The following is a 12,276-nucleotide window of genomic DNA, read 5'->3' as shown; positions in this document are numbered from 1 at the left end:
AGTGTGTTTTCCACCAGGAGTGAAGTTGCTGCTTTCTGTAACACTCAGCTCTGCTGCTGCCTTTGTAAGAACTGATTTTTTTTCATATACCTTGTATTATTTCTTTTATCTCTTCAGCTTCCCAGCATTGTTTCCACTTCTTTCAGGAATCCTGTGGTATATAACTGGAGTTATGTGGGGCTGAGTAAGAAACAGGCTTTTTTAGACAGCTCAATGTGAATCATTGAGGTTGGAAAAGACCTCTAAGATCACCAAGTCCAACCTTTTACTGATTGACACCTTGTCAACTAAACCAGAGCACTGAGTGCCACGTCCAGTTTTTTATTAAACATCTCCAGGGATGGTGACTCCCACCACCTCCCTGGGCAGCCCCTTCCAAAGCCTGACTACCTTCTCAGTGAAGAAAATCTTCCTGGTTTCCACCTGAACCTCTCCTGGCACAGAGAGGCACACAGCTTGAGGCTGTGTCCTGCCATTCTGGACAGGAATCCAGGACTTCGATGAAACAAGAAAAAAAAGCTTGGTTAACTGAATTTACCAAAATAATAATTAAAAAGAATAACAAAATCAGCTGATAAAGGCCCCAGGAAATCTTCCCCTTAGAAGAGTTTTCCCACAACTGTTAATTTATTTTCATTAATTTTCTAGTGGGTGATATAAGCAACTGATCTGTGAACTGTTAACCCAGAGAGCTGGTATAAAATCTTTCTTCTTGATTTAGACTAACAGAAGATGATGTTAATTAATATCCTCTAAGAGAACCACTGACTTTTTACTAAAAAAGAAAGGATAAATGTTTGTCCTAGAAGTAATTTAACTAAGTGCTACTCCAGAAAAGTGAGTACAAACTAGTATTTTCTGTTTGAATTTCTCTAGTATATATTCATATTCTTCGAGATGTTTACTTCCAGCTAGTAGTCATCAATCATTTATCATTTATTCACTAAGTGGAGCATGATAAAAACTTGAGGAATGTCTCAGTGCATTAGAGCAATGGACTGCCTCACCCAATATCTTGCCCTCAAGAGTATCACTGGGAGATGCTATTTAGGGTAGCTACACCAGCCTGGAGATTCTTCTCTGTTCCACTCTCAGGAGCCTGAAGAGTCTCAGCCTTTTTACTGTCTCCTCATATGCTGATTGATCTGTCTCTGTGCTGTGTTTAGGTGTCCTTCCTCTCTACCTGTTCTTTACTTCCTGCCTGAAGTGCAGGCGCCAGGCAGAACTTCATGCAGTACTGAAGGCGTGGTCACTCAAAATTTTATTTAAATAGCTTCAGTATTACACCACTGGTCTCGTTCTCAGCACCTGGTGATGTGCAGCATTTCACTGATTTTTTTTGTCTGCTGCTTCTCATTGACATGAAGGTTTCACAGAGCTGTCAGCTGTGATTCAAGAGCTCTTGCTGAGCTCCAGTTGCCAGTTCTGAGCTCAGCAACCTCTAACACCAGTTCTGATAGACTGCTTTTCACTGAAAGCACTGCCTTACATTTATTTACAGTGAACTTGCTCTGTCATCTTTTTGCCCACTGACTCAGTTTTATAATGGCCTTTGGAGTTCCTCACTGTCAAGATTACCTTTCGTTGTCCCAAAATGTTTACCATCACTTGCAACTTTGGAAACAATTGGTGTTGATGGCTCAGATCGAAAAGAAGACTGCAGCACAGGTCTGATTGCTAATCGAAGTGTGGAGAAGGGCCTGGCTACCTCAGAGGTTGCTACTTCAGCTGCTTCATATAAAACACTGAGAATTTATGTATCATAGCTTGAAAATGCAGCAGAGAGGGTGATGTTTGAGATGCACCTTTTATTATTCACCATGTAAGTAAAAGAAATAGTGTGTGGATATCAGGGTAAAGAAGGTTTCAGGGAGAGGGGAGTAACAGGCATCAGAATTTTACCTTCAAAGGGGAGGGAGGGGAAGCAGACAAGGAAATATAATCTGCCTTCAAAAATGGGGAGAAATACAGTTTATGTTTTGCATCAGCCAGCTGTGGATGATTCCCTTCACAACCAACCTTTGCCTTAAAATGCTGCTCAAGTGCTTTAAGAGGGATAATTGAACAAGTGGATGCAATAACAGATGCATTTAACAATGCTTTTGGCCGTGCACTTGATATATGCTTATGATTATTTATCCACTTGAAATCTCAAAGAGGACTCCCAGCTGTTTCTTTTTCTGTTTTTATCCTCCTATTACATCTTGCTGTTTCAGTATTCTGGTATTTAACCTGCAAGTAAACCCTGAGGCTTAAGCTGTGTAAACCAAAAGTCACACTTCTAAGTGCTGCCAGGCCAATAGGGGAAACATATAATCTGCTGCATCAAGCATGGTTTGCCTTAATCTAAAGCTGAAGGAAATCAGCTTTGAAGGGTGTGCTGAGGTAAGGAACAGAGCATGCAGCAATGTCTCGCTGAAGCTGTGGTTTTGTTATTGCAGAAAATACAAATCCATCATTGCTTACAAGAAGGAGGCTGGTTAATGCAAAGCCATTAACACAGAAAGCTGTGTTTTCCTGTGGCAGAGTAATTCAGTGCATGTAATGGAGAAGTTACTAATTGTTTGATCTGCATCATTTGCTACAAAGGGGCAAATGCAGCAGCAGCTTTTGTGAGTTAGCATTCCAGAACCTTCCAAGTAGGTCACAGAGCAGCTCTCCTTGCTGAACTGTCAGCTCAGCTCCCCTGATGGGAATGCTGGTCAATCAAACACCTGACTGGCTGGTATCAGAGGGACAGGTCCTCTTGGTGACCTCTTCAGGTAATGCAGAGACCTCTGTGGAAGGGTGAGGGCAAGGGGAAATTGCCTCTGCTTGTACTTCTGCACCTGGCTTTGCTTTGACAGAATGCAAACCCGCAGCCCCCTATTATGAAAATAAACCAAAAAAAGAGAAGGGGAAAAAGACTTGCACACAGCTTAACTCGAGTTCCCAAATGAACTTAGTCTTCTCCAGGCTCTGCAGAAATAGCCATCTCCTTTTGGTAGGCTGGTAATTAGCTACTCAGCAGATTCAAACAGTGGCAGTTTAGTTGAGACCCTGAGGTTCAATGGCTGCACAAACAGGCTTTGCAAATTATGTCAGTATTGTGTGCTGCTTGTAACTTCTGCATAGTTCAAGTTCATATTTTGTGTTTAAATGCTTTTTTCTGCCTTGTTTCTGCAGCATGGAACCAGGCTTGCAAAGGAAGGTATTTGTGCCTCCATATGGCTTTTTTATTTAAAAAAAAAAAAAATTCTACATACTAAAAATTGTCTAATTTTTAACTCATTCTGAAAGGGAGAGATTTGCTGCATCCAGCCTTCCCCTGTGAATCAGTGCTTTCTCATACAACAGTTTTCCATCTGTGCCTAATGAGAGCCATCTGAAAAGTGCCCTGCCACCTGAGCCACCAGGCCTTTGCAGGGCTGACAGGATCAAGCAGTTCTTCAGGTGTGACAGTCGGCATTGTATTTCTGTCCCCTTGACCTCTTGCCTTTTTCTGAAACTCAAGCCAGGGAGGGGTGAAGTGAGGATCTGCAGGAAGCAGTATCCTTGCAATGCCCCTGGGAAGAGTCCACCCCTTCAGACTGAACTGTAAGTCCGTTGACTTAATTACAAATTGGATTACAGGAGCTAATCTTTGATTCTGTGGTGTAACACCAGGCTGCTGGGAGCCTGTCAGGCGTTGGCAGCGGCGTGCAAGGGCTCTGGAAGCACAGCCAGTTCTTGTCCTTTAGACCCAGATGCTGGCAGGACCTGTGAGGTCCTGGTGCTGTGCCAGGGAAGAGCCTTTGGGCTTTGGGCGCTTCCTACAGCACCATGCTGGTAAGGGCTGCTTTTTAAAAGCTATCTGTGTAACTACTTCTGATGGATTAGGTACTTCAATACCTTAAAAACAGTAAAAAAAAAAAACGTGGTAGAGTTCTCTCGGGCTTTATGGTGGTTTGGTTTTGTTTTTTTGTTCGGTTTTTTTTAAGCACCAGCAGTTTCCTGTGTGAACAAACATGTGCAAACCCTGCTGGAAGGAACATCTAACACTGTAAATGATGGAAATCTGCTATTGGAATAATACCCCTGTAGGATGATATTCCAGCTTTTGAGACCTTTGTATTGTTACATGACTTGCTCACTCAGGGCTACTCGGAATATCTGGAAACATATTTGGGAGCATCCAGGGACTGTATTGACTAAGGATGAGCTCTGCCTAGCAGGATTCCTGGCCAGGAGCGTTCCATCAGGCTGCAGACCGTGACAATATTTATGTTACAGACTGCAGTGAAGCATTAACCATGCAAGAGATTGCTCTAAAGGGAGTTTGTAGCGATGCCTGAATTGGAGCTGGACATGGTAGCATGAAGCTCACCAGGGTTTATTTTGCACCTTGAAAACAAAAGTAACCTTCTCCTACAGAGCTGTTTTAAATTCAAACCTTAAATGGCTTTGACTGGCTTATCCTCTGTTTCAGGTGAGGATTCCTGTCTCACTGGTCTGTTTTGCCTGAGACCTTTTCTCTCCCTGCATGGTGGATGATGATGATGTTTTCCTTCTTTCTTGTAGGTGGTTGGATGAATCCATCATTCAAGACATCACACCCAAGCTGCTTGGGGAATGGCCCAACACCTACACCTACACCAAAGCCTTGTCAGAGTACCTGATCCAGCAAGAGAAAGGAAACTTGAACATTGCTATCATCAGGCCATCCATCGTGGGAGCCAGCTGGCATGAGCCTTTCCCAGTAAGCACAAACACACAATTCCCTACAAGAGCCTTTGGATGCAGCTGGAGCTGTGGTACTGTCAGGAATCTGTCCCTCCTTGTAGCAGTGATAGAGAAACAGGTATCCAGTTCATGGGAAAATGTGTGGAAGAGGTGGAAAACCTGTGCTGGAGTAGAACAGCACCTTCAGGAAGAACTCCAAATTCAAGCAATAATGAGAGCTGGAATAGTTACGGTGCAGAATGCTGGTATTGCAAGTGGTTGTCCATTCAGGCACTCAGGGGAGTTTCTTTGCTCAGGCCATGGGATCTGAGGGTCAGTCGTACTCCTGGTGCATTCTGGTTGAGAGACAAGTGTCAGGCACACGGTAATTAAATGCAGCTGTACTTTTGGAATGAAGTCATTCATTACGCTAAATATACTGGTAGGAATAATGTGCCCTAAAAGTGCAGCCAAATTGGAAAGGCAACACGAAGTCACCTTTGGCTTTCACGCAGCCTGAAGTGTGCCAGAGATGGCTGAGATACAGCCAAGGCTCTGGGCCAAGCTCCCCATCTTGGAAAGACAAAGAGCTCTGTTTGGTGTCACAACTTATTCCAGGTCAAACAGCTCATCACTGCTCTGAACTCCAGCTCCCACAAGTGGCAGCTTTCCTGACCTGAAGCAGGATGGGATTCAAAAGTGATGTGGTGTGGTTTGTGTTTTAGTTTCGGCATTTTTTTCTTCCTTGACTTAGAAATTAGCTGGAGTGACCAAATCACTCCTGGTGACAGCGGCATGTTGTCTGTCGAGTGTACATGTCACTCCAGCTGTTCCCAGCAAGTGTGGCAGCACCAAGACTGCGGCGTTTAAAGCCAGATTCTATTCCTAAGGCCAGGGAATAGGAAGGAAGTGGTTTCTAAGAACAAACTTGGATTGTGTTGTTGATGGGTAAATTGCAGGCAATGCATCTCCTGGTACTGGCTGGCATCCTGGCAGCTGTCCCAGATGGGCTGGCATCCATCTCAGCTGGTGTCTCCTTCCTTCTTTGTCCACACCACTGTCATCGTTCTGAAGCAACATGTCATTGAAGGGAACACTAATCATTCTTCTTTTCCACAGGGTTGGATTGACAACTTCAACGGGACCAGTGGAATATTTATTGCGGTACGTCTGGTTACTGTTCAAGCTCCCTTTAAAGCAGAGTTTGAGTTACTAAAAGAGCAATTCTGATGTTACTCTACAGCCCCACTTAGAAACTGTGTGCAGAAAAGGGCCACAGGGGCTTTCTGAGTCAGGGAGAAAGATGTCACACACTTGCCATGCATCTGTCAGCTGGCAGGACCCAGAGCATGGTCTGTTTGTGCTGAGCTCAAAAAAGGACATTGAGAGAGTATTCATGTCGCTGATTCACTAAACATGAATTGCAGTTCCTAAAAACTCTGAAAAAACTAAAGGTTTGGGCACATTTGGCCAAATTTTCAAAGAAAAGGCAAAAGATGTGTCCTTGAAATGAGGGTAATTCACAGATGTCAAAGCTTGAGTCTTTTAACACAACTTTATTTTCCAGGCCAGGTTAGCACACCATCAATGCAAGGCAGCAGTGTTTATCCTTTCCTTTGGCTCTGTGGGTATCGTTTCCAAATCCACTGCTATCACTTGTTATCCCTCCACAACACCAAAGATTCTGGGTCCCACCTGCCACTGCTTTGTGCAGGACTTCTAAAGGCTGTGTGATTGATTCAGACTCTGCCAGTCCCATGGATAATTCACTGTATTTTTTCCTAACACTGGTGTAAATAATGCCTTTGCAAAATGGTGGGGAACAAATTATAAGATAAATAATAACTTGATAAAATATTCCCTCTAAGATAAAAATAATCATTACAATGTAATACATGAAAATAGTAAAGTTGCATACCTTTTCTCCTGCCTTTTTTTTTTTTTTTTTTAATGAACTAAAATCACTGCCTTAAGTCTCTTTGTCAATCCAGAATGCTGTATAGCTCTGGGCAGATATTTATGTTCATGTATGAGCTGTCCAACTTCATTACTTTGTCAAGACTATATTCTAAATAGCCTGGTGCAGTGTATCAAAGGATTAATGGTCTACAGTCATGGGAGAGCAGAATAAAATCCAAATATCTTGTAAAAACAGCTCATTTATACCTGAAGTGGAGCATAAATAGAAACTGTGACAGTTATAAAATACACAGGAAAAACAGTGTGTATAACCCAGCTAATGTTTTCATCTGAACCGTTTTCAAAGGCATTCAAAAGGCTTCTCTTTTTACAGAAAAGATCTGACTGGCACTGAGATAGTTTTGAAAAAGAGATGGTATTTTTTGGTCCAGGATTGAAGCTCTGAGGTTTTTCAGTATGGCAGATAAAGAGACAATGAAATTTGTGTCACCTACACTGAGCTCTTCGGTGATGAACTGTGATATACAGCTACACTGAGAGCCAAGAAAAAGATAAAGAACAATGACAATGGATGCAGGGTGTAGAGACAAAGTTGTTTGGAATGTTTTCTGGCAGGGAAAAGTGATTATTATTAGGGACCTAAGAGACTTCTGTCTTCTGAGGAAGGGGAAATTCATAAGTACATGAATTAATGTGCTTGAATGCAGTGAGTTATTTGAAAATGAACCTTAGAACATCTGAGTGATGCATTAGTTTGATTACCTGAAAGCTGTGTCAGCACAACCAGCTCTCTTGGCCAAATGTATTTTAAACTGTGGTTATTAGACAAGTAGTTTTATTTGCTTTAATTGAGCAATTAACTTAATTAATTGAAAAAGCAAAAAGAAAGTGGTTTTGGTGGTTTGGTTTTGTGCATTTGAAGTGTCCCCCCACACCAAAATACTCACTTTCAACTTCTAACCAAGCTCATCCTATAGGGAGAACAACCCCTTTCAGATTCAGATTTGGTTCAGATGATATTTGGTATCACTTGGGCAGAATCTGGACTCCAAACCTTGCAAAGACCTTTTTCCTCAGTCGCCGTGTTTGAGTCTGATCATTTAATTCCATAAATAGACATATTTCTTTCAAATAGTCATGAAATATGGGAGTCCAAGTTGTTCTTGATAATCTAATTATATTTCTTTCGCCTGTAGTTGCTCCAGCTGCTGTGGGGAGCTGTGTTTGTTGATTGAGGAACAAAATGAAATCAATTACATTTCCACTGGAGTGTAATTAAGACATTTTGTCTCACTGTTCCCTATTACATGCAAAGACCTTCCTCCCTGCAAGGCAGTGAAGCTGTAGGGCAAAACTGGTTTAATTTGTGATCTGGACAGTGACTGGCCCCAAAGCACCTCAGCTGAAAGGCTGTCCAGAAACATCAGACTCCGAGCAGGAAATTATTTTGGAGGCTTCACTTTGCAGTAGCTTCTGCTTCACTAAAGAGAAAAATGTCAGCATCTATAAATAGAAGCCAAGCCCTACCTGATGAAGTACCACTGAACCATTTTCAATGTAAAAAGTAACCTCAAAAATGTAAACTTGAAGCCTTTGTTAAATACACAGCGTAGGAAATCTCTAAATCATTTGTGTGTGTGTGTGTATGACCATTACATGCTGCTCTGAACACATTTTGCAGCAGATCCATCAAACGTCCTCATTTTGAAGACCTCAGAAAGGTCTTTAGTGTACCTGTGATGGTGTGATGCTTGATCACACAGTGGTCTCTAGTGGACGTGTTCACAGCAGTGGCAGATTCAGAGCTGAGCTTGGTTGCCTCCTTTGTTTCTTTTTGCCTATTTTTTTCCCCTTGAAAAAACCCGACAGTAAGAACCCAAAGAAAATCATAGTGATGTTGTTGCAAGTTAAAGTTTTAATGTCTGAGCCTAACCATGGTTCCACTTAGGGCAGCAGAAGTTAATGCATGACAGAGGTTTGAGGAAGAGGATGGAGTGAGCCATATGGGGAATCTTGCACTGCTGTCTGTGTCAGAGTCTGTGATCCCTATGCCAGATGCACCAAGGATGAATACATACAAGGGAAAGGTAGTGAACTTTTCAAAAAGCCCACTGATGTCATTTCCAAAGTGACTACAGTCTTTGAGGGACACTCAGCCCTCTGTCTGCCTGTGTCATTTGAGAAAATGTGACTTTCAGGTATCACTGGGAATTTTACATCAGCAAATTCAGATACATTTCTTTCCTAAGGTATTTTCTTCCATACTGAGTTAAATTAAGAGTGCCAGCTTTTCTTGTTCTACACAGCACAGACATCATCATATTTCCAGCCTTCCTCTGAAAAGCCAGCACTGCAGGATCCATGGGGAGATCCATCTTTGTGGTCACAGAACCCAAACAATCTGCAACAGAAAAAACTCGTACCATGCTGGCCTGTGCCCAGTGCACCCAGAGGGAGTCCTGCCAGTCAAACCTGAGCCCAGGCTGAAGTGGGTGACTGTTTTCCTGTCTCCCTGTGTCCCACAGGCAGGCAAAGGGATCCTGCGGACCGTCATCGCCAACAACGAAGCCGTGGCTGACATGATCCCCGTCGACGTCGCCATCAACCTGACGCTGGCAGCCGGGTGGTACACGGCTGTGCACAGGTGGGAGGGCTTTCCCCTCTGCTATTCCTCTTTGGCATGCCTGGGATATTTGCTCCCTGCACCAGCACTTTAAAGGGAGCCAGGAGCTGATTAAAAACCTGTGCAAATGGCTGTTTGGTGCATTTTCTGGTTGGCCTTTCCTCCCCGCGGGTGGGCAAGGACTGAGTGTGTAGAAGAAGCAATAAAGGCAGGGTTTAGAGGTAGCAAATCTCTGAACCTATGGGTGAGACCTGTTTCTTGCCTCTCAGAAGTCACTTTTGTGAAGGCCAAGATCTTTGCAGCAGTGGTTTTTTGGGCCTCCTTTTCATTGAGTTGCTTTTCAAGTGTCTTGTAGAGTTTTCTTGGTAATAAAGCTCTGCGTGCTTTCCTTGGGAAATACTGCACAATATAAATATTTTATGGGCTTACCGGTTACATGATCTAGAAAAATCTCCCTTCTTTGCATTGTTGAGAAGGTATGTAGAAGTGACACGAAAGATTTAAGATCTTTTCCTGTGAATCTCTGACCTAGCCTTTAGTCATTAGGTAGGAATACAGAGAATAAACCACATTAATTATTCTGGAGGTTTATGCAACTCTGAGAGATCAAACCCAGGCAAATAAAAGGCAGAAGTGCTTTACTTTGAAAGACAGAGTAAGCCCTCTGAGCTGAGGGTAGAGCTATGTTCAATAAGCTAGATAAGAATCCTAAAAGGACCTTGAAGGGCAGCTCACCAGCTTTCCCCTGAAAGCATTATTAAGAAAAGTGCCAAATTAAAACTGTGCAGTTTTCAAGTATACGGCAAGAAAAATGATTGTCATCACCTGCACCCTTGGAAAGGCAGGCTTACATCAAGAAAACTGATTAATTCTTGACTTAGGTTGAAGGAAGATATAAAACCAGTGTGATCCATGTTTAGTTCCACACCACAAAACCCAAAGTTTGGTGTTAAATCAGGAACTTCCTTGAAATTGATAGATCTTGTAATCCCTTCCCTAACAAGTGGAGTTTTTCTTCACATCTTAAAATAATACTTCTTTCTCTTTTCCAGACCAAAAAACTTGCTGGTGTACAACTGCACAACAGGTGGAATCAACCCTTTCTTCTGGGGAGAAATGGGTAAGGTCTCATTTAAATGGAGAACATCCACAGTGTTCCTTACCCTTTGAAGAAGTGGTTTCCTCTATTTAGGTGGCATTCAGTGTCTGCCATTCAAACTCCAGGTGGGGGGGTCCTGTGATGAAAAAGGCACTTCCAAATCAAACCATTCTAGGATTCAGTGATATTATGGAAGTGGTCTTTCTTCCCCATCAGAAAATTCTGAACAGAAATAACTGGTGTGAGCTTGAGGAGGCAAACATTGAGATTACAGGTGGGCTTCAAGAACAGTTTGTATTTTGATTGAGAATTTTGTCAGTGGGAAAAAATCAAGTTATTTTCATGGCTGCCTTTTCTTCAGGTGGATGTACTTCCAAGGCAAGGGTGAAAGAAAGGGAGACAGATCCTGACACCCTTGCAGAGAAAAACTCATGCTGAAGCCAAGCAGCAGAATTTGTCTCAGCTGCATACTGTGAAATACTGTTTGCAGTCAGTACATTCATGGACAGATGTACAGGGCCTGGTTTACTTTCTGGTCCCCCTGCATTCATACCTTTGTACTTTAAATACAGGAGGCTGGCTACTCCATCTCTCAGCCTTTGCTTTGCTTTTCCCCTTGCACTATTGACATGGCAAACTAAGTCAGCAGAGGATCAGACCATAACTGCATTTACAGAATGAATGTCTTAACCACGATATTTGATTAAATGGTCTAGCAGGGAAGAGGTTTCAGCGAGATTGGCTGAGTGTTGAGAACATCACTCCAAGTTCGTTACTTTCTTATTACTTTCCCTTCTGTTACAAAGATGTGGTCAAAAACCTGAAATTGTAATCTGAAGAAGCACATTCTGCTTTGCTGCAATGTAAATCTGGTTGGCCTGACTTTGTGAAGTACATTTTGCAGTTTCTCCTCAAAACCAGGCTGTAAAGTTACGTTCAGTGTGGTAAAAATTAATTTCAGTTTATTCTTGATAGTCTGCCTAGGTGAGATCTGTGTCTGGTTCCCCCCTGCAGAACCTGCCTTTGAGTTTTAGGATTTGCTGCTGCATTTTTGTGTTGAGGTCAGAGGGGAAAGACCACCAAGTTGTTTCAGTAGCTCCTACAGGTGACAAATCCCTGCTTTGGGCCTCTTAGAAGACATACAGCAAAAATCACTACTTGGAGTGCGGTAATGAGCTGACCACAGACACTGCAGGGTCCTGTTTGAATGTTCTGATTGGAATCTGCTTATCTGAGGATGATCTGGATGTTTCTTGTGACTTGCAAATTCTCATCTGATTTTCTATTTGTAACATAAGCTTAGAGACTAAACTATAGTATGAGCACAGATTGATGTTGTTAACTCTCAAATCAATTTTTTAAAAAGTGAAAAAAGCCCACATATTCCTCTTTCTTGAGCACACTGGTGCTCAGGAATAGCAGCACCATCTGTTTATCAGTCCCTAGGATGATAGTCTTATATTCAACTCCTGCAGTTCTATTAAGCCTCTGCAGTATGCAAATGCCCCAGATATGCACATCTAGATGCCAGTTTGTGGCACTGTGCCATTGCCAGAGCTCAGAATCAGACCCAACATATTTTGTGCCTTAACATGCAAAGGGAAGGGAAGATTTCCACCCTACCATTTGTTTTCAAGTTAAGAATGCAAGACAGTTCGTTGCCTTAGAGCATCCAGAGGTCTGAAAACAGGCAGACATTTGGTGGCGTGGGTCAGATAAGGTTTGAAAGGATGTTATGAAGTCTTTTTAGAGGTATTACCCTGTAAGACCTGTCCCTGACTCAGACTAACTCAGACATCAGCCCACTGGAAAATCTGACTGAAAATTAGAAATGTCATTTTTATTGTATGCTAGCAGATGAGACTTTGCTTTCAATGATCTGAAGAAATGTTAGGACTTAGGAATTTCTTTTCCATCTGCTGCAGGCCAAAGCAGAACTGCAGCTCCTTGACGT

At 42.5% G+C, this 12,276-nt stretch overlaps 1 protein-coding gene across 3 annotated transcripts in view; it reads left to right on the top strand.

Moving 5' to 3' along the window:
- Positions 1-12,276, top strand: part of FAR2 (fatty acyl-CoA reductase 2) — a 112,885-nt gene that overhangs the window by 90,076 nt on the left and 10,533 nt on the right. For all 3 annotated transcript variants that reach the window (XM_085048954.1, XM_085048953.1, XM_085048952.1), the window contains exons 5-8: positions 4,540-4,717; positions 5,800-5,844; positions 9,126-9,244; positions 10,276-10,343. In XM_085048954.1, the coding sequence (XP_084905080.1) occupies positions 4,540-4,717; positions 5,800-5,844; positions 9,126-9,244; positions 10,276-10,343 (410 nt within the window). The remainder of the gene's footprint in view (positions 1-4,539; positions 4,718-5,799; positions 5,845-9,125; positions 9,245-10,275; positions 10,344-12,276) is intronic.

This window comes from Lichenostomus cassidix, chromosome 1Aa (assembly GCF_008360975.1).
Source record: "Lichenostomus cassidix isolate B80296 chromosome 1Aa, HeHo_3.0, whole genome shotgun sequence".
Lineage (NCBI taxonomy): Eukaryota > Metazoa > Chordata > Aves > Passeriformes > Meliphagidae > Lichenostomus > Lichenostomus cassidix.
The sequence above is the reverse complement of the archived record's forward strand: the minus strand, read 5'-3'. Positions and strand labels throughout refer to the sequence as shown.